The sequence below is a fragment of the Chiloscyllium plagiosum genome, unplaced genomic scaffold (assembly GCF_037043375.1).
Source record: "Chiloscyllium plagiosum isolate Xiang-an unplaced genomic scaffold, Cpla_swu_hap1 HiC_scaffold_7, whole genome shotgun sequence".
Taxonomy (NCBI): domain Eukaryota; kingdom Metazoa; phylum Chordata; class Chondrichthyes; order Orectolobiformes; family Hemiscylliidae; genus Chiloscyllium; species Chiloscyllium plagiosum.
This window is the reverse complement of record NW_028270145.1, coordinates 97,003,334-97,026,049: the sequence shown is the minus strand read 5'-3', so window position 1 is coordinate 97,026,049 and position 22,716 is coordinate 97,003,334. Positions and strand designations below refer to the sequence as shown.

The 22,716-nt window shown below is 41.1% G+C and overlaps 1 protein-coding gene across 6 annotated transcripts in view; it reads left to right on the top strand.

The window, feature by feature from the left end:
- Positions 1-22,716, top strand: part of gli2a (GLI family zinc finger 2a) — a 405,451-nt gene that overhangs the window by 195,344 nt on the left and 187,391 nt on the right. For 2 of the 6 annotated variants that reach the window (XM_043694206.2, XM_087989319.1), the window contains exon 4: positions 9,006-9,254. The exons of 1 other annotated variant lie outside the window; for it this stretch is intronic. In XM_043694206.2, the coding sequence (XP_043550141.1) occupies positions 9,006-9,254 (249 nt within the window). Of the gene's footprint in view, positions 1-6,478; positions 6,632-6,736; positions 7,228-7,682; positions 7,879-9,005; positions 9,255-22,716 lie in introns of those variants that run through there. 3 more of the 6 variants (XM_043694208.2, XM_043694207.2, XM_043694209.2) reach the window with 3 other exon arrangements.

Sequence of the window (22,716 nt, the reverse complement as noted above, 5' to 3'; positions counted from 1 at the left end):
AAAAACAAAATGCTCTGGCAGATTAACATTGATTTGAGGGCTCAGTGAAGAGTTTATGCTGGAAAGGTATTGGATTATTCTGTCTTAAAATGGAATAATTAAAACCAACTGCATTTTAGTCTTTTCTAGGCCAGTCCCAATTTTTTTCTCTCTATCCCTATGTCTACAAGTTGCAGTAGTTTACAGTCTGAGTCTCGTTGGAATTTCTGCTGGTCGAGTCGTGTAACTTGGCCAGAAATATGGTGGAAGACTATTTCTGGCTGTGAGGGTTTCATCCACCTTAGTCAAAGTTACACTGATGCAGCAGGAATTTAAAGGAAATTCAGACCTTTTTTTTGTTTCTCAGTGGAACTGCGACAAATTCAAGGGAACATTTATATTGAAAGTTAAGCAAAGAAACTTTTGGGCTATGACTTGGATAAATGTGAGGTATTGCATTTTGGTAAGGCAAATCAGGGCAGGATTTATACACTTAATAGTAAGGTCCAAGGGAGTGTTGCTGAACAAAAGAGACCTTGAGGTGCAGTTTCATAGTTCCGTGAAGGTGGGGTTACAGGTAGACAGGGTAGCGAAGAAGGCGTTTGCCTTTATTGGTTGGACAAAGTTAAAAATCACACAACAGGTGTGTTGGTTATAGTCCAACAGGTTTATTTGGAAGTATTAGCTTTCGGAGCACTGCTCTTTCATCAGGTAGCTGCGGAGCAGGATCATAAGACATAGAATTTATAGCAAAAGATTACAGTGTCATGAAACTGAAACGATATATTGTACAAACGTAGATTGCTGTTAAGTCATTCATCTTTTCGAATGGATTGCAGGTTTTGGTTCATTAATATGTAAATCCCAGAACTTCTTTTAAGTCACATTCTTGAGATAATTTAAGGCTAGTGCTTCCAAATAAACCTGTTGGACTGTAACCTTGTGTTGTGTGATTTTTAACTTTGTCCACCCCAGTTCAACACCACCTCCTCCACTTTATTGGTCAGTGCGTTGAGTATGAAAGTTGGGAAGTCATGTTGCGGCTGAAAAGGACATTGGTTAGACCACTTTTGGAATACTGTATTCAGTTCTAGTCTCTGCACTATAGCAAAGATGTGCAGAAACAATTGGCAGTCATGCTGCTAGGGTTGCAGGGTTTAACCAAAGGGAGCGGCTGGGGATATTTTCCCTGGAGCATCAGGGGCTGAGGAGTGACCTTGTAGAAGTTTATAAAATCATGGGGGGCATGGATAGGCTGAATAGCCAAGGTGTTTTTCCCAGAATAGGGGAGTACAAAACTAGAGGGCATAGGTTTAAGGCGGTAGGGGAAAGATTTTAAAGGAAACCAAGGGGCAATATTTCCACACAGGGAGTGGTGCATGTATGGAATGAGCTGCCAGAGGAAGTGATGGAGGCTGATACAATTACAACACTTAAAAAGCATCTGGATGGGAATATAAATAGGAAGAGTTTAGAGGGATATGGGCCAAATGCTGGCAAATGGGACTAGATTAGGTTAGGGTATCTGATCGGCATGGAAGAGTTGGACTAAAGGGTTTGTTTCGGAGCTATACATCTCTAGGATTCTGGAGTTGTATCCTAGATTCATGGAAACATGCAGCATCGAGGGAGGCCAATCAGCCTTCTGCTAGCTTTTTGAAACAGCCATCTACTTCGTCTCACTGCCCACTCTTTCCCCATCAACTTGCCAATTTCACCATTCCACACTGACCTTCCGCCTATTACCTTAAATCTATCCTCTCTAGGTATTGATACTCCTAGGTAAAAACAATGACTGCAGATGCTGGAAACCAGATTCTGGATTAGTGGTGCTTGAGGAGCACAGCAGTTCAGGCAGCATCCGAGGAGCAGTAAAATCGACGTTTCGGGCAAAAGTCCTTCATCAGGAATAAAGGCAGAGAGCCTGAAGCGTGGAGAGATAAGCTAGAGGAGGGTGGGGGTAGGGAGAAAGTAGCATAGAGTACCTGGGAGTTGCAGTGGGAGAGGGACTCCCTGATACTCCTGCCAGTGGAAAAAGTTTCTCTCTTATTCTATCAAACCTTTAAACATTTTCATTAAATACACTGTATTCTTGTTCTAAGCAGAAATATCACAGTATCTCTCCTCATAACGCCATAACCCTCATAACCCTGACTAAACGTCAGAGTGGAACAGTATACAAACCACCCTGAGAGGTCTGACACCACATGGAGTGTTTTTTTCTATTTGTCCAGGGGATGTGGGTGTTGTTGGCTAAGCCAGAATTTATTGCCCATCCCTAATTGCCCTTAAAAAAGTGATAGTGAGCCGCCCCTCCTAGGACTGTTAGTTTGTTATACCTACAGTGCTGTAAGACAGAGAACTTTGACCCAACAGTGACGAATGAATGGCAATACAATTCCAACTCAGGTTTGTGTGTGGCTTGAAGGGAAACCTGCTGCAGGAGTAGCTATTTAAACCTTGTATCAGGAGGCGCTAAGCATTCCAAACATTATTCTGCAACGAATTTTAAAGCATAAAGCATTGTTTAGAACAAGACCTTGTCAGCAAGTGCTCTTGTTTGACCTGGTTGGTGGAAGAAATGATTTTGAGGCATGATGCCTATATATGTGTCATGCTAGGAAAGCCACACCATGCAAGAGAATGGAAGTCTTTAGAGGAAAACCTGGAGAGAAACTAATAGCAATATTTGAGAATTTCTGCATAGCATGTGTGCTTTCTATTTTACATGATGTTTAAGAGTTTTGTTTATATTTGTATGGTTATAAATAAGAAAGGACATGCCGAACTGGACTACTGACTTGATGGCAAAAATGCTCCATTATGTCCATCAATACCAATTTCTTTGCCTGAGTGTATGATGCAACCATTGTTTTGTAAAATCCATGTATCATCGTGCTAATGGTGCAAATTATTTTACAAACTGATGAGTTGCCATTCTGTGAATTGTGAACAAGTGGGGATCTTCCACTCCATACATTCCTCACTGAATTCCTCAATTCTTCTTTAAGGTGTCAAAACTTCCCATAATTTAAAAATGAGCAGTCATAGAGTGCGTTTTTTAAGCACATTACTTACCTTCATCCAACCGTCATGGCGCTGCCAAGCTATGTGAATCTGTATTCCTTTTTTGACTTTTGCATGTAATTCATCTGCCTCTGTGGCATTTGGAAAGTAATTTAAAAATTGCATACTTATACATCAATTTTGACTATCATTTTCTTTTACTCTTCAAATTAATGTCTCCTTCCTCTCTTTCACGGCTGCAAATTCTTCATTTTGCCTCTTTACTTCATTGTCTAATCATTCTTTCCTGCCAATTTTTCCTAATTTCCTTTGCCCCCTAATTTGTCCCCCTGTTCATTTACAGTCCCATAAAGCATATCCCAATGTTAGTGTATCGATTAAACTACAGGGAAAACCCCATTTTCACTTGTACTATAGTAAAAGAGTTGTAAATCAGAGTCAATCAATGTACCCCCCATTCATTCAGGGAATTATCGAGTGTTAGAAGTGCTGATACTGTGTAATGTAGTGAAAAGTCCAATTGCTTTCATCCACTCCTATCGTGCAACCTAAAATTTACTGTCTCTTCTCTGATTGTTGTACCATCTGAGTCAGTTCGCAAATGATGCCATTTCAAAGCTGGTCTTTAATACACTGTACAATCTTTGGAGTTGTAGCAGGAGTGAGGAGGCAGGTGGAAGGTGGTGGGGGATTAGCCAGACTCAATCCCACGAAAAGGCTGCAAACCTACTTTTCAATGTAATGAGACAGAACAAAGGCAGTTGAACAAGTGCAAAATATCACTCTGTTCTCCTCTTCTCCAGTCCCCCCGATACCACCCCTGTAAAGTGGAAGAGAGATCAGAAAACATTATTTATTTTGATCTGCAAGTTACGAAGTGCATGTAAAAGTGTAATAACATCAGCACAAACATGGAACTTTCTTAAATGAGTTGATTGTCTTCCACATGCTGTAATAACATTTACAAATTAGCAGTGAATAATTTTCTCAGAATTGTGTGAATAAAATGTTGATAAAATCTCCACACCGCTGATGTGTTGGCTAATGTTGCAACAAATTGTTATTGTGCAGTAATTGGTACAAACCAAACTGCAGTGATTATGTCTCAGTCCACATTTTTCTTGTGACATGTTATACTAGGATGCATTGGATGGGTGAGTTTACTGCTATTGCTGTTGTACAATAGTGTAGTTTTCAGTGATCTGCTTCTGTCTGGGAAGAGTCAATCCAGGTGGGAGTATTAAGCAAAAACAATCGCATTTTCCAATCAATTCATTCACATTTTTTAATAAATTGATTTAGTTTTTCATTTTAACTTGCAATATACTCTCTGATATTTATCCCTCAACTAACATCACAGTAGTACATTATCTGGCATTTGTGAAAACTTCCAAGCACCAATGGTAACTGCACTTTAAACGAAGTGTTTCTTTAGCAGTAAAGTGCTTTAGGACATTCTGAGTTTATGAATGAGGCGATATAAATGTAATCTCTCTCTTTTTCTCATTTAATCTTTTTTTCTTATTTCATCTGATTCATTCACATCTGCAGAAATGTTTTTCACGTTGTGGAAACAGAAAATCCAGCAGCTGGTATGACTAATGAAGAAAGCAATATTTATATAACTAAATGGAACTGTAAGCAATAATTCAGGAATCTGTATGTTGGCAAATGTTGTAGTAAAAATGTAAAGATACTGACCTGAATACATAGAGGAAAAAGATTATAAACAGCAAGTGCTGGGTAAACACTGTGGAGAGGTTAACCTTTTGGCATGTAGAGTCATTGTAGAACTGTCGAGCTTTATGGAAGTGCATTTTGAATAGAACTTTAATTCCACTTCTTCCAGGGGCTAACTGAAAAGGGAAATATTTGGCTTTTCTGGTCTTTACCATATCAGGATAAACTTCCTGCCGAAATTGGACCAAGATTACCTTGAAATTAAGTAACATTTGGAATTCAGGCACCTGAAGGGTTAATGAAACAAATGAGAAATGGGTCTGTCTGTATGTTACTAAAGCCATTTGAAGTTGATTTATAGAGTGGCATGTTGAAATACAAACTAGCAGCAGTGAGGTATCCCATTAGATACATAAAAAAGCCGCTCACTGTTGAACTTCAGTAGCAGGTTTGTTATGTGAGTCAGGGACATACGTCCTTATCATTATGTTGGCAATTACTTCTCCATTTTCCATTATTTTATTCATGTGCCAACTATTATTTTATAATTTTATGAATAAATAAAGGATGAAACTAGCAACAGTTCAGGTCAGAGTGATCATGTTTTTATAATCTTCCTGATCAGTAAATTGAGAGACTGTGTGTTGATTTTAAGCTACTTAATAGTTCTTAAATAGCAAGTATTCCTTAAATCTTTTGGGAAGGATGAGAGAGAGGAAAATATGTTTGATGGGTTAGGAATGCCACTGAAAATAGACAGATTTCATTTCACCTCCCCTTCTAGTTCATTGATGCAAAGCGAGTCCCTTGCACAGTTAAAAAAAAATTTCAAAATGTTGCATTAAATAACTCAACTAAAATCAATCCCCTGTCTAGTCAAAAGTGGAAGAATTTTCTGAAATATAGTTATTACCTTTGATTATATATTTATGCTGGGAAGAATCCTAATAGCTTATTTTTGTGTCGCAAACATTTCAAGTTCTGAGGTTTTTTTGTCAAGTTAGCAACACTTCATACTTGTTCTACTCTCAGTTATCACTTTGGTTTGTCATCGCCATGAATGGTGACCAGGGATTTATTCTATCTGTGTGCATAGCAATCATTCTCGAGGAAGCACTTTTCTCTGTGGCTGCACTGTTATTTAACACGCTGCTGGCTGCCTGTTTTTTGTCTGGCCACCAATTTGCATTCTTTGATGGATTGCAAGGGTCTCGAGGTGCCCTTCCAGGGAAGCACTGAAGTGCCATCTCAACAAACTCTTAAAAGAGAAGCAACAGCAATACAAGTATTTGTCCAAACTCGTTGAGTCCACTAAGGCATTCTCTCAGACTGTGGAAAGATCAATATTGCAGTTTGCTGATGGGCTTTGTACATGCATTCACAGTTTAGATCTTTTAACAATATTAGCTTACATCTCAATGACGGCTGTGCATGATGTAGTTAGCCCCAAGAAAAAAAAGAGCAGGGCTTGCTTGAAAACTCAAACTGCTTACCCCCTCCCTTCCCCTGTCCTGAACACAATACTAGAGCGTGCAGGGAGGGAGCTACATGAGTCCTTTTGTTTATTTAGATTCACACAGACTTGCTTTGTGGCTGTTTCTCATTTTGATTATATCTTGGCAGAGAATAGCAAACACTCCGGTGGCAGTACAATCCTCTGGTTTAGAAATGAAGTGGGGAGGGATGGGGGAAAGTGACGTCCTCTTTTTGGAGAAGCAAGAGGGTTTTTCTTGCTTAACGTCTTGACCAGTTCAAATTGAGCTCCCAGACCACAGTTTGTACGAGAGTTTTTGTTTCCTTTTTTTTGGAGGGAAGATTTTAGGAATTCCTAAGCGTTCTTTCCATTGGAGATGGGAAGAGAACAAGTGATTTTTCTTCACGCTTGAGTTCTCCTATTGAGAATTTGGGTATTGTGCGTGTAAACGCGAAGAGCAGTAAAAGCGAGGTGGGTTGGAAACGACAGTAAGAGCTGGCTGAGGGAGCAAGTTGCGTGTTGCCTGAGTGTTACAGATTTGCTGGCAGGAGAGAGAGGAATGAAAGAAAGTTCAGAAAACCAAGCTTTCGTTGCAAAACGTGCCACCACAGAGAGGACTAGTGGCGTTTGTCAAAAAAAAGTATCCCTTGTAATTGATGCCATTGTTGACCCCTCCCCCGTGTTTTTTCCCAAAAGAAAATGTTTTTTTTTGTAAAGTTATTTATTCTGCATAAACTGAAGCAATAAAGCCTTCTCTTTCAGCGGGAGTAATTGTGAGGAGCTGACAAGGAGTTTGATTTAATGATTAGCTACCTGACCCTCTGCTCCTCCGAAACCTTTAACTGGAGAATAACTCGCCTTTTTTTTTAAACTGAGGGCATGGGGCTGAATGTTAATCACTCGGAGGAGGAGGAAAAGAAAGCTTCATATTGAAATGGCCTCATTGTTCCGGGAAGCGTTTGAAAAGCTGTCCGACCATTCAAGGCTTTGTGCAGGTTTGGGGCAGAGTAGTGCACTAAAATTGCTTCACTGCTTCCCAGTCTAAATTCATGGTGAAAATCATCCCAGTGAGTACTGAACTCATTCTCATCACCCATTTCATAAACTGTAAAGTCATATTTTAAAGAAAATTGCAGATGTGTGCTACACTTCAGTGGATTTACTCTCTTCCAGTTTGTTTCAAAAGCTAGATATTTCTGATTGCAAAAGGTTAAATAATTGTTTGAGCCTGTGTTGGATGGGGGGTGGGGGGGGGGGGGGGTTAAAAAGTGGACTTCAGATTAACAGCTTCCTTTGTGCAAGAATTGGAGAGATTTCACTGCCTGGGGCCAGTAAAGTGTTTGAAAGTTTAGAAGCAAAAATGCTGAAGTGTCCTCAGTCTCTGTATCTTTATTTTTGGTGGCATTTAGATTCAGTGTAGTGTTTAATTTTTATTTCTCTTCTCTGTCCTGAATAGTGATATGTCTCTGTTTGACCTCTAATACCCACAGGGAACTTATAATAACGAAAAATGTAGAACAACCCTGACAGAATAGATCAATGGCAGAACACGTTTGTAGCATTCATGTTCTAGCTCACTGCTACAGGCAGGCTGGTTTCTGCATCTCTCAGGCGCTGCAGTAAGTCGCTGGGTTTTGTTTTGAAGACTTAGACTGGTAGTTCTCTGAGCCGAGTGGTGTCCGCCAGGACAACTTTGACATTTTTCTTTCTCTGACAAGGTAAACTTGACTCCTGTTTGAGATGTAACAGTCTTTCTGCTATTGCTGGTCTATTTCGGTGCTGCGTCTTGGCTTTTCTTTAACTTTTGTCGATTGTGTACAAGCGGCTGGGGAAGTGTAAGTTTTATTGATACACTGGTTTGACTCCTGGCTTTCTGAAGAAAATTACCTTTGTTTTTCCAGTTCAGTTTTCCTTCCTTTCCATTTTTTTTCTTTAGACTCTCTGGTCAGAAACGAATTGTCCTGATCCCAGATCTTTATTTAACAGATTCCTGATTCCCAAATCTCGATTTGACAGTGATGATTCCTGATCTTAATTGGACAGTTTGATCCCAGATTTCTATTGGACAGGGTACAGCTCCCTGATCTTTATTGACAATTCCCTGACCCTTCCCAGATTTCCATCTGACAGAGTCCTGATCCCAGATCTCAGTTGGACATTTTCTGGTCCCACGTCTCAATTGAACAGGGCCTTTTCTAAGGTACTCTGCTTTTCAACCTTTGGAATCTGCTTTTCATTATTTCATAAGAATCGCTCAGTGATTGTGCCTGGGTGAACAATTACAAGCTGTATTTGGGAAAATGCTGATAATCCCTTGGAATTTCTCAGTTTATAGCCTCACAATGTAACGAGAGATTATTTAAATTGGATCAACTGTGACTCATTGTAGCTTTTTCAGGAGCTACTACGGATAGAATTTTACAGTGCTGAATGGCCTCTTCAGCACTGTAACATTCTATGATTCTGTTAATGATGAAGAGAATAACCTTCTGTGGAAATGTTAATGTGGGTTTAGAATCTGAGCATCATCGAGAGATTTTATACTTCGAATCCACAATGCTAAAATTCCTATGTTGCAAACCTGATAAATTTTCATTGTATCACAAGAGCGATGTTCCATATCAATTCTTCAAACCAGAAGGTGAATAGAAATCAAAAAGGATCCGGAGGAAAAAGGGTGTGGGCAAAGTATTGAGATTAATGTTTCTACAAAAATAAGCAAAGATGGATTGATAGTAAGAATAGTACGAGACCCCCTTGGGGAAAAGAGGACATTGCTTAAGTTTTAATATGGGTTTATCAATAACAGGTAAAAGTGTTTGTTATTTCTCCTTCCTTCACACAGAAGTCGAAAGCCCCTGGCCTGACTATGTAAGAGAGCGCAGGAATGCAATCTCAATGCGGCCACACGGGACAGGGCTGTCCTATTGCAAGATAACTGAAGAGCCGTGCAGCTCCAGTGAAGACTCTAGCTCTTCCTCAAAAACCAAGAACTCTCTGGGCTCACTGCCAGACTTAGCCGAGCCGCAAACTCCCTACCGGGCAGTCTGTTTGTCAGTGGATCCCCGAAATGGCTACATGGACCAACGCTATTGTACGTATCCACACATCTGCTACTCATTTCTGTTTTACACGGAAAGTGCCCTTCACAGGAGGGATAGTTCCACCAGATCATGTAAAATAGTAAATGAGTCAGAAAAGTCACTTATTTTTTGAGACCTGGAGCGTCGCTTATGTTTGTTTGGTCCATCACTGCCTTTGTCATTGTAATATCAAAGATTTTTTTAAAGTTTCTGTTTGACCACATACCTGATGAAATCATGCACATTAAAAAGTGACTCCATCGTTCCTTGTGAAACATCTGCATGCTGCCAGTGTCTGCTTTGTATTGGAAAATGGCATGTTTCTGTGGGTGCAGGTCAGTAGACACCTTTGATTGGATATTCTTCAATTTTAGATGTAATTTATTATAGGACAGTTAGAGGTCAAAGGTATCTTAACCCAGAGCAAGAGCCAGATCTGCAGGGTCCATGAGGACTTTTAAATGATGTCTTGGAAGATACTGGATAAGTATGGCCAATTACTTTGTGATCCTATTGACATGTCAAGTGAAATTAATAGGCATTGTGTCTGTCTTCGACTGGAAAATGAACTTGCTTTTTGAATTTGTTAAAACTAAGAAGGAAACAAGGAAAAGTACAAATTTTCATTTGCAGTCAGTAACATGATGAGCCATGAATCACAGCACAGTAGCTGCTGTGGTAGATGCAGTGTTTCAGGTAAGCGGAATGAAGAATAGTATCTTAAGTCATGAAAGCCAGAATCATTTGATGGGAATGGAGAGCTGGAAGGATTGATAGATTTTCATTCACGGGCTGGTTGTTTTTACCTCCGTGTTTTAGAAATATTTACATGTTCCTCATTAAAAAAGAAAATAAAATTACCGTTGCACTTTATAAACGCATGATGTGGTTCACTAAATAGCAAAATTAACTACACATGGTGCTTTTCCTGATTACAAAGGAGAAACTACAGTAGGATAATTCTGTTCCTTTGACATTCCCAGTTAAGAAAAATAAAATTAAATGAGCTTCTGTGAGTTCAAGTAAGCATCGTTTCTTCACGATGAGGTTCCAAGTACAAATTACTCGACTTGCAAAGGAAAATGTACAGTTCTGCCATTCCATTACTTTCCATACAACGAGAACAATTAGGTGACTTGTTGGATTTAAAAAGATTCAGTATGGCAATATATTCTTTATAATTCCCAAAAGACCCAATGAGACGTTTCCATTATCAATAAAAATAAGTGTCATTAACTTTCTCCTCATCGAAGTTCCCAAAATGGTACATCCAGTAAACCCGTCCATCAAGTCACAGAATGTCCCAGACAGTGATTATAAGGTGACTTTCAAGTTTGAATTCAGTGGGAAAAGTTTTTGTAAAGCATCATTTCTTTCGAGATCCAGTCAAAATATGTTAGATAAATAAATATTGCAAAATATTCTCCCACTTGCAAATTCTTCTTGCGGAATTTGAATGAAAGTCCTTACTTGTTTTAGTTTTAAAAAGAAAATGCAAGCCATCAGAGTTTGACTTGTCACTCATGCCTTCTAGTTCTAAATTGTGCATGACATTTTAAAAAAAAAACTACCCTGCCAGAACCTGAATAAGAAAGATCAAGCATGCTGTGTGTTTTGTAGTTTCCATCAGAATGGAACTTTTGCTCCAGTTTAGAAAAGTGAGCATCACTTTTTCAGAGGCTTCGAATTCATGATGAGTAACTCACCTCTTGACTTGCCAAAGCCTGCCTACTATTTACAAGGCACAGGTCAGGAGGGTAATGGAATACTCCCCATTGCCTGAATGAATGCAGCTCCAACAGCACTTGAGAGACTCACAGCCATCAAGGGAAAAGCAGCCGACCCAACACCTTTAACTACTCATGCCCGACAACACCAGCATATTGTGGCAGCAGTGTGTGTCACCTACAAGATAGGATGCAGCAGTTTGTTAATCCTGGTTTGAAAGTACCTTCCAAAAGTACCACCTGGAAAGACAAGGGCAGCAAATGCATGAGATAATCACCATTCACACCTCCTCTAAATCACACACCATCCTGATTTGGAACTATATTGCTGTCCTTTCACTGCCACTGGGTCAAATGTTTGGAAGCCCCTTCCTAACAGCATTGTGGGTGAACCAACAGAATGTACACTGCAGCAGCTCACCATCACCTTCTCAAGGGCAATAGGAGAAGGGCAATAACTGCTGGCCCACATCTTGTGAAAAAGTATTAAAATATATTTGTTAATGTGCATGTAGACGGTGATTCACACCTGTAGGGGAAAAATGAGTCATGCAGAAATCATCACTAGTGATCAATACATTAATGTACCAAGAAGACTGGCTAAAGGTGAGAAGATGCATTAAACAAAAGATGATAGCAAGAAGAAAACCGTCAAATCAGAAGTCAACAATTGAAAAACAATCAGAGGGATAACAGAAAACGAGAAACCAACTTCACATTTTTAAATCGCTATTGTCAAGGACAATTAGGAACAAAACAAAGCTTTATCAAATTTTGATAATCTAAATATTTAGTGGACTAAATCTTCATTGTGATTCTTATAATCACAGGCTCAGGACTGATTGGATATTTGTAATTCAGTCCTTGTCTCTGATGTGGTGTTTAACTTTTACTACAAAAGTATTGGTTGTTCCAGTACGAGTATTGCTCATGAACGATATATACAATTTGCCAGATCACTACAGCAGTGAACTTCGAGCCTGACAGCCCATTTATGAAGGAGCAGAGCTTAAAATACATTATTGAAGTTGCTTTTTTTTAGGTTTAGAATTTTAACTATAGCATGGTTTTCTTTCTCCTCTGTAATATAAATCACCAATGTCGGTAGTTTATTTTCCAATTGCAAACAGCAGGAGATTGAGAGGGCAATAATCACAGAGGGAGACTGATTACTACGCTGTGCAGAATTTCAGAAATAATTCCTTGGGTTTCATCTACAGAAGTAATTAAAATAGAAGCAAATAGTGGCAGGGCTTTGGGGGCAGGGGGGTGGGTTGAGGATGAGATTTTAACAGAGTAGTAATATCACTGGACTACTAATCCAGCGCTCAAGGCTAATGTTGTGGGATATGAGTTCAAATCCCACCATGGTAGATGGTGAAACTTGAACTTAATAAAATCTGGAATTAAAACCAACTTAATGGCAACCACGTAACTACTATTGATTATCCATCTGGTTCACAAATGTCCTTTAGAGAAGGAAACATACCTGTTCTGGCCTACATATGACTCCAGCTTCACAGAAGTATGATTGACTCTTAACTGTCTTCTGAAGACAGCTAGTCGGTTTCAGGGCATTTAAGCAACAAGTGCTGGCCTTACTATTGATGTATATGTTGCGTACACAAATTTTTAAAAACTGTAAAAATTGGGCACATTGACACTGGTGTGGATCCCAGCTTGGGAAATGCATTTGTCCAAAATTCCTCTCCCTGTGAACACCACTAGTCACAACATTATCTGCCTTACCCTCGTCAATCATCTTCATCACCTCCTTCAAAAACCCGATCCAGTTTGTGAGGCATGGCCTCCCCCTCACAAAACCAGGCTGTCTTTCGCTAATCAGTCCATTTGCTTCTAAATGTGTATAGATCTTGTCCCTGAGAGTCTTTTCCTATAATTTGCCAACCATTAACATGAGACTCACAGGCCTGTAATTTTCAGGATTATCCCTGTTACCCTTCTTAAACAATGGGACAACATTGGCTAATCTGTAACCCTCTTGGGCCTCACCTGTGGCTAAACAGGATGTAAAGATGTCCAGCAATTTGTTCTCTTGAGCTGCCTCAATCTTTCAAGTGAAGGGTCACCTAGAATATTGTTAGGGAGAAAGACTCAGGATTTTGACCAAGGGACAATGAGGGAACAGTGATATGTTCTAAGTCAGAGGCTCATCAGTTCCCATCCTCTAGACCTTAGGTATCTGTCCTTTTACTTTTTGACCAAAGTCATGTTATCCCTGGTCATCCAAGATTCACATAACTTGCCATACCTATCCTTCATTCTTGCAGGAAATGTGCTGCTCCTGAACTCTTATCAACTGCCTTTTGAAATAGTTTAGATTAGATTAGATTATTTACAGTTTGGAAACAGGCCCTTCGGCCAAACAAGTCCACACCGACCCGCCGAAGCGCGATCCACCCAGGCTGATTCCCCTACATTTACCCCTTCACCTAACACAACGGGCAATTTAGCATGGCCACTTCACCTAACCTGCACATTTTTGGCCTGTGGGAGGAAACCGGAGCACCCGGAGGAAACCCACGCAGACACGGGGAGAATGTGCAAACTCCACACAGACAGTCGCCTGAGGCGGGAACTGAACCCGGGTCTCTGGTACTGTGAGGCAGCAGTACTAACCACTGTGCACCATATCCCCCAGTGTGAATTTACCCTCAAACATCCAGCTCCAATCAACATTGTTCAGTGCCTGCCTAATATTTTGCAGGTCACCTTCCCCCAATTTAACACCTTCACCCTGCTGTCATCCCTATCCATGAGTATCTTCAAACTCATGGAATTATTGTCACTACTCCCGAAATGCTACCACACTGAAACTTTACAATGTTTTCCATAATACAGTATAGTAAAAACAAATGCCCATGGATAGAGCTGGAAGCGAGTTTCATTCTTTGTCTGCCTGGATGTCGTTTACAAAACTGAAAGGATTGAAATGCTCCCTGAAACCCAATCCTCAGAGTTTGTGAGCAGTCACGAATAGGTCTGCGTTCTTGCGGTTCAAGTATCATATTCACAGAAACATCTTTAATTGGGTTTAATTATGCCAAAATAAGGCAGTTTGGTAAATGTGATATGATCTATTGGAATTCCTGCTTTTTCTTGGCAAACTTTCCAACCCAACATTAGGATTTTGTTCTTTAATTAGAAGCATTGCTAAGTGGCTCTGTTCATAATTATGTTTTCCGACTGGATCTTGTTGTTGATCTTATTTTGTTTGTGTCATTATAAAGAAGGCATTGCTGCTTATTTAAATGCAAGTCTGCTCTGTTTGTGGTATGTGTTTGAAGGAAATGCAATGTCGTTGAAAATTTATATCGAGTAACTAGCCTCTTAGCTTCTTCCAGTCCCATGCGAACAGGACAATGGGGAGCAAGACTCTGTTACCGAGCCTGGCCCATCATATTTCCTTTCACTCAGGCAGTATCCCACTTTTGAAGGTCTTTCATAAATGTATTTTGCCGGCTCAGGTTATTACTGTCCAGCCTTCTGTATCTTTTGCTGTGTGTTCATTCTCCTGCCACTCTGACAGGATGTACAGTCAGGAACTCTCAGTCATCCCTTAGTTACAAGATCTCACAGATGCCACTGATCAGTACTTCATCATTGGCGATGCTGTGTCTCCATAGCACCTCGGACTCTGTATGGGCAGCCCTGGTGAAAGATGTCCAACTTACTTGAACATCTTTGCCCCATCTTGTGGAGTGTTTTATATTTAGGCAGGAGCAATTTTCTGCACTTGTGGCATGACAGTTGATAACTTGGAGATTCTGATACTTCATTGTAACATAAAAGTGGTGAGTTTGCCCAGGCAACTCCCGCCAGTCGGCACATGCCTCAAACATACTGACCTCAAACAGTCTGGCAAACAAAAAAAAAGTGCAGATTGTTATTATAGATTGAGTTGATGATGGGTTTGGAAGGAGAAAACGTGTGCAGACCATCTTTTGTCCTGACAATTTCAGGACAGATTGATGGAGCTAGGGGTTATTGCCAGCTTTGAATCCTTTCAACACATATGCTGCCAGGGTTGAATTGAGTTTGACTGTAATTGGGATGAGTTGAATGCTCAGTAAAGCGATTCTCAGAAGCCTTCAATACCTCACGAGCTTTTAGGGTAAAAGCTAGCCTCCTATGTGCGTGTTGACATTTATGTGCGTGTAGGCTGCTACGGTTATTCAGTAGCTGATCAAGGTTCCTTTGGCAACACCTTCCAAACACTCAACCTCTGCCATCTAGAAGGACAAGGGCAGCAAGTTACATGGGGATGCCACAAGTTCCCCTCCAAGCCTCTAACCATCCTGACTTGAAAACATATCACTGTTCCTTCACTATCTCTAGGTCGAAATCCTGAGCCTCCCTCCCTAACAACATTCCAGGTGTCCCTACTGCTGAAGGATTGAGGCACACAAGAAGGCAGCTCACCATTACCTTCCCAGGAGCAATTAAGGATGGGCAATAATAGCTGGCCAGTCGGTGATGCCCACATCCCATGAAAGCTGTGAGATACCTCAAACTAACCTCCATTCCAACATGATTGGATAATGAATGCCTGGTGATCTAGTGAGCCATGCAAGCTTGAGACTTGGTTGCAAGCTGACACGATAAGGTTAACTGATCCCATCCAGGCCAACAATTGTGGTATAATGAATCTCAGTGCCATGGGTTTGAGAAAGGAAGATTGTCCTTGAACCACACACTAGGACTTGGCATAGTGCCATCTACCATTTGTTTTAATGCAAGAAGTGTAGTAGGTAAGGCAGGTGAACTGAGAGCTTGAATTAGTAGCTGGGAGTATGATCTTATTGCTATTACTGAGACTTGGCTGAGGGAAGGGCATGATTGGCAACTAAATAACGATGCTTCAGGCGGGATAGAGAGGGAGATAAAAGGGGTGGAGGAGTTGCATTACTGGTCAGAGAGGATATCACAGCTGTGCTAATGGAGGACTCTAGCAGTGAGGCAAAATGGGCAGAGTTCAGAAATAGGAAGGGTGCAGTAACAATGTTGGAGCTGTACTACAGGCCTCCCAACAGTGAGCATGAGATAGAGGTACAAATATGTAAACAGATTATGGAAAGATGTAGGAACAACAGGGTGGTGGTGATAGGAGATTTTAATTTTCACAACATTGACTGGGATTCACTTAGTGTTAGAGGTCTAGATGGAGCAGAATTTGTAAGGAGCATCCAGAGGGTTTTCCTGAGCAGTATGTAAACAGTCCAGCTTGGGAAGGAGCCAAACTGGACCTGGTGTTGGGGATTGAGCCCGGCCACGTGTTTGAAGTTTCAGTACTTGGAAATAGTGATCGCAATTCCGTAAGTTTTAAAATATTCATGGACAACAATGAGAGTGGTCCTAAAGGAAGGGTGCTAAATTGTGGGGTGGCCAACTATACCAAAATTTGGCAGGAGCTGGGGAATGGAGATTGGGAGCAGCTGTTTGAAGGTAGATCCACATTTGATATGTGGGATGCTTTTAAAGAGAAGTTGATAAAAGTGCAGGAGAGACATATTCCTGTGAAAATGAGGGATAGAAGTATCAATATTGGGGAACCATAGATGACAGGTGAAATTGTGAGACTAGCTAAGACGAAAAAGGAAGCATACATAAGGTCTAGGTGACTAGACAGACGAAGCCTTGGAAGAATATCAGGAATGTAGGACCAACTGAAACGAGGAGTGAAGAGGGTCATGAAATATCTTTAGCAAACAGGGTTAAGGAAACTTCCAAAACCTTTTATTCATATATAAGGTGCAAGAGGGTAATTAGAGAAAGGGTTGGCCCACTTAAGGACAAAGGAGGAAAGTTATGCGTGGAGTCAGAGAAAATGGGTGAGATTCTTAACGAGTACTTTGCGTCGGTATTCACTGAGGAGAGGGACATGACAGATGTTGAGGTTAGGGATAGCTGTTTGATTACTCTAGGTCAAGTCCACATAAGGAGGGAGAAAGTGTTGGGTATTCTAAAAGGCATTAAGGTGGACAAGTCCCCACATCCAGATGGGATCTATCCCAGTTTACTGAGGGAAGCGAGAGAGGAAATAGCTGTGGCTTTAACAGATATCTTTGCAGCATTCTTGAACACAGGTGAGGTCCTGGAGGACTGGAGACATCTAATGTTTTCCCCTTTTTAAGAAGGATTGCAGGGATAATCCAGGTAATTATAGACTGGTGAGCCTGATGTCAGTGGTAGGGAAGCTGCTGGAGAAGATACTGAGGGATAGAATCTATTCCCATTTGGAAGAAAATGGGCTTATCAATGATAAGCAACATGGCTTTGTGCAGGGAAGGTCATATCTTATCAACTTAATAGAATTCATTGAGGAAGCAACAAAGTTGATTGACCAGGAGAGGGCTCTAGACATTATATACACGGACTTTGGAAGATCCAGTTCAAGAACGAGCTATACAGTAAATGGAAAAGTCCTGTGGAAAATTGATATACAGAGAGCTCTGGGTGTTCAGTTCCATTGCACCCTGAAGGTGGCAACACAGGTCAATAGAGTGGTCAAGAAGGCAAATGGCATGCTTTCCTTCATCGGATGGGGTATTCAGTACAAGAGTTGGCAGGTCATGTTACAGTTGTCTGAGACTTTGGTTCAGTCACATTTGGAATACTGCGTACAGTTCTGGTCGCCACATTACCAAAAGAATGTGGATGCTTTGGAGAAGGTGCAGAGGAGGTTCACTAGGATGTTGCCTGGTATGGAGGGTGCTAGCTACGAAGAGAGACTGAGTAGATTAGGATTATTTTCATTAGAAAGACGAAGGTTGAGGGGGGACCTGATTGAGGTCTACAAAATCATGAGAAATATAGACAGGGTGGATAGCAAGAAGCTTTTTCCCAGAGTGGGAGACTCAATTACCAGGGATCATGAGTTGAAAGTGAGAGGGGAAAAGTTTAGGGGAGATATGTGTGGAAAGTTCTTCAGGCAGAGCGTTCCTGGAATGCGTTGTCAGCGGAGGTGGTAGAGGCGGGCATGATAGTGTCTTTTAAGATGTATCTAGACAGATACATGAATGGGCAGGGAGCAGAGGGATCTAGCTCCTTAGAAATTATGTGGCAGGTTTAGATAGAGGATCTGGATCGGCGCAGGCTTAAAGGGCTGAAGGACCAGGCCCTTCAGCCCTTTAAGCCTGTGCTGTAATGTTCTTTGTTCTTTGTACCAGAGGGAGAGCGGTCTGGGGCATGATGGACAAATTGCCCAATGTCATTGCCAGCCTCTACAGGGTGATTTATCATTGGACAATGGATTTAGAAACAAATTCTCCTGGAGCCATGTACTCACATGAGTCAGTGAGAATACGCTGTGGGATAACAGATAAAATGTGCCAGGCATTCCACTGAAAATCCTGTCTCTGCTGTTTCAGATGGTGGTGTTGGCATGTTACTTGAATGGAAATAGTGTGCAAGGGGATGAGAGAAAGCAGGAGATTGGCACAAGGGTAATGATATTCATTTGAAGAGCTGGTGATGTCATGATGGGTTGAAAAGCTTCCTTCTGAGCAATAATAATTCTGTGATTAACCCAAGTAAAATAAGTCACACCCATTATTTCAAGCATCATTTCAAGTTCAATTTCTGGACAGGAGTGGAGGTGATGGTGGGTGATGTTGGGATTGGGGGATGGTGGGCAAGGATATGATACATTTCTAGTTGTCTGGCAGTGGGATAAGAAAGGTTTTGCTGTATCCATTTTATGTAACAAATTCCCAGATTAATGAGAAGGGAGTTTCTTAAAACTAACAGCACCACGCATCTGGTTCATATCTTCCCTGGAAGTTGCAGTACATATCAAACGCTGTGCAAAATTGTTGTGACTTCAGCTCTTTTGAAAAGACTTTACAGATGGCATAAAAATGTTATTTTTTCAAATAAATGGGATTTGCTAGATTCTGAAACATTGATGTAGGAGTTCATGTGTTTATCTAAGTAACATGACCACATTTAGGCCCCATTTGGCTCTTTCCTGTAGTCTGTGCTTGTGTTATTTGCTGTCAGTTTTATTTATGTTGCAATTGGTACATCAGCAGAGTACCTTTTGGAAGAGTGGACATTTGGCAGTGTAGATTCAGTCTTGCCACTCTCCCATACTGCATATTTTTTGTTGAAGTAAGCTTATAAAATGCTACAGTCCTTTTTTCTTCAAGTTGGTGAGAGATAAAAGCAGACATAAAAATAAACAAGGTGCAGATGTTGTCGGAAAACATAGTAGAGTGATCACTAATATCCTGTCAATCCGAGAAATAGATGCCTAAAACTCTTGTGCCCCTGTGACACCTCTTTGTTTGACAGCTTCTAATCCCTGTTTATTGAAAAAGAAATGCCAATTCTGTGAAGAATGGTGAAATAAAATGATGGATGTGCTCTGATAGTATGAAGATTTTGGGTTTAGCATTGCTTCACCCAGTTTTGGGACATGCTAGTTCCGATTACACGTGGGGTGCATATAAATTTGGAGCAGTCTTTCACTAGCGGAAGTGTCAAGCCTGCACCTCTGTAGTGCTACTGGTTCTCTCCATGCTGAGCTGAGGGTCAACAGTGTTCTGCTATGAGCATGGAATTCCTACAGTACAGAAACAGGCCATTCAGCCCATCAAGTCCACATCGACCCTCTGAAGAGCATCCCACCCAGATCCATTATCCCTGTAACCCTGCATTTCCCATGGTCAATCCACCTAAACTGCACACCTTTGGACTGTGGGAGGAAACCAACACAGACACAGGAAGAATGTGCAAACTCCACACGACAGTTGCCTTACACTGGAATGGAACTCAGGCCCTGGTGCTATGAGGCAGCAGCGCTAACCAATGAGCCACCGTACCATCCCTTGCTCACGCAGCATGTGGTTCAGCCAGACTTTCATTCTTAAAGGCAGCCTGTCCCTTTGAAAGAACAGCTGTGCTGCATAATTATTGCCAGAGATCAGAGAGTGGGTTCCAGGCTGAGTGATGTGGTGTTGGAGACATCAGTCATGGAGGTGGTCAGGAGGAGTGAAGCCATGTTGGCAAGTAAGTGTGTGACACTTGCAGAGGAGAGCAGGACCTTAGGAAAAAGTAAACTGATGAAATATCAAGAAAAAGCAGAAAGTGTCAGAGATTCAGCAGGTCTGGCAGCATCTGTGGAGAAAGAAACAGAGCAAAAGTTTTGAATTTGAGATGCCTCTTGTTCTGAGAAGAGCCATATTTGACTTAAAACATTAACTCTGTTCCTTTTAGTTTACCATAGCCCTTGTGACTCATAGCCTGGTAAGATTTTACTCTTTTTTTCTATCCCTTTCTGTATTTCTCCAACACTTCTCTGTTTTATTTCAGATTTTAGGGATGGCATAGTGGTTAGGGGTGCTGCCTCACAGCACCAGGGACCTGGATTCAGTCGGGTGACTGTCTTTGTGGAGTTTGCACATTCTCTTCATGCGTATGTGGGTTTCCCCAGGATGCTCTGGTTTCCACCTACTGTCCAAAGATATACAGGTTAGATGGACTGGCTATGCTAAATTGTCCATAATGACTAGGGGTATGCAGGCAAGTGGATTAGTCATTGGAAATATCGGGTTTTTAGGGCTGAGACTGGGTGGGATGCGCTTTGGAGGGTCAGTGCGGACTCACTAGACCAAATGATCTATGTCTGCACTGGAGGAATTTTTTTTTGCTATGCAGAATTTTGCTTTTATTTAACCAATTACATACATTTTGGAAATGATTTGTTTCATTCCCTCCATCATCTTCCTACTAGCAAAGTGAGTGAATACAATAATACTAGAAAGGAGAAAAGCTGGTTTACTTGTCTCTCCTAATGAGTTTCAAGCAACGGGATATGATCTGAGCACAACTGTTGTTTCACAGGCCTGATCAGTTAAAGAGTTTCCATCTGTGCTGTAACTTAATACACTTCAATGATAACCCACCCTGAATCACCATAACTACTCAACTCATGATGGTCACATTATGTGTATGCTGTCAAAACACCTCGCTTGCCCCAGACAAGCGACATGAGGACCAAAGTCTTAACATACATATAGCCAAACCCCAGCAGCCATACAAGCGATGACTTTCCAGTGAGAGGTGAGAAATGAACACCCTGTCACCACATTAATTGTGGCAAATTCTTGATGTGAAACCATTGTCCAGGTCAAAATCAGATCTCCTACATGGAAAAGTTAACCAGATGTGAAGAAATGGGAAAAGGTGCAAATCACTTGAGTATCAAATGGAAGGCAGCAGAGTGGAGAGGGGATAGCATTTCTGAGTCAATGAGCTTAATTGGAGGGAGGTATTGTAGCACAGTTGTACTGTCATTACCCCTGTGCTAGGTTCAAATCCCACCTGTCATTGAGGTGAATCCTAGCATAAAAATATGTTGCTGGAAAAGCGCAGCAGGTCAGGCAGCATCAAAGGAGAAGGAGAATCGATGTTTCGGGCATAAGCCCTTCTTCAGGAATCCTGAAGAATTCTTGAAGAAGGGTTTATGCCTGAAACATCGATTCTCCTTCTCCTTTGATGCTGCCTGACCTGCTGCGCTTTTCCAGCAACACATTTTTAAGCTCTGATCCCCAGCATCTGCAGTCCTCACTTTCTCCTAGTGAATCCTCGCATACCAGACACAGGTTGAATTTAAAAATCTTTACCTGAGGCAACAGTTCAGTGTTATAATTGCCAGTCAGTTATTCCAGAGAGACCCAGGTAATGTTCTGAGGACCTAGGTTTGAATCTTTCCAGGACAGGTGGTAGAGTTTGAATTCAACAAAGATCTGGAATGAGGAATTTACTGATGGCCATGAAGCCATTGTTGATTGTCAGGGAAAAATGTCATCTGGTTCACTAATGTCCTTCAGGGAAGGAAATCTGCCGTCATCAGCTAGTCTGGCCTACATGTGAGTCCAGACCCACAGCAATGTAGTTGATGCTTATTTGCACCTGACAAAGGAGCAGCACTCTGAAAGGTTGTGATTTCCAATAAACTCGTTGGACTATAACCTGGCATTGTGTGACTTCTGATTTTGCCATTTGAGCAATAGGGATGGCCAATAAATTCTGGCTTGTTCAGTGATGCCCCAATCAGAAGAATAAACATTTATTTTAGAAATACAACATGATGGTGAAAACTCAGGAACTAGTTTCCACAAGGCCTCTGCAGAGGTCCTCCTACTGATCTTAACATGGACAGATGCATCTGTAATAGGTAGATTGGTGAGGAAGAGGTTGTGTCCCAATCTCTGGGCCAGGAGGCCTGGGTTCAAGTCCCACCTGCTCCAGAAGTATGTAATAATATCACTGAACAGGTTGATTGGAAATCATCTGAACTAAATTGGGCAAAGCAGCCAATCCAGTCTACAACAATTATGTCTTTGCAAAGCTGAAAACCTTGCTACCCAACAATAACAAGGTGGCATAGACAGATGCAACGAGGGCACTCACTTGCCTTACTAATTGCTGTAGATCTTATGTCTGAATAACATTGAAAATAAATGATTTCTCTTGAAGGGTTAATGAATCTGAGCTTCGATTGGTTTCTCACCAATTGATACAACAACGTCAAGCCAGGAGTTTACACAATGAAAACAAAATTACCTCCATAATTGGGCTCCCTCTGGTGTATTCACAAGTAATTACAGATTCTTAAGGTAAATAATGAGGATAAAAGTAAAGGTAACGATTTAACTCCCTAACTAGTGGACTATTCAGTCTTTTGAATCGACACTGCTATTCAACTAGACCATGACTG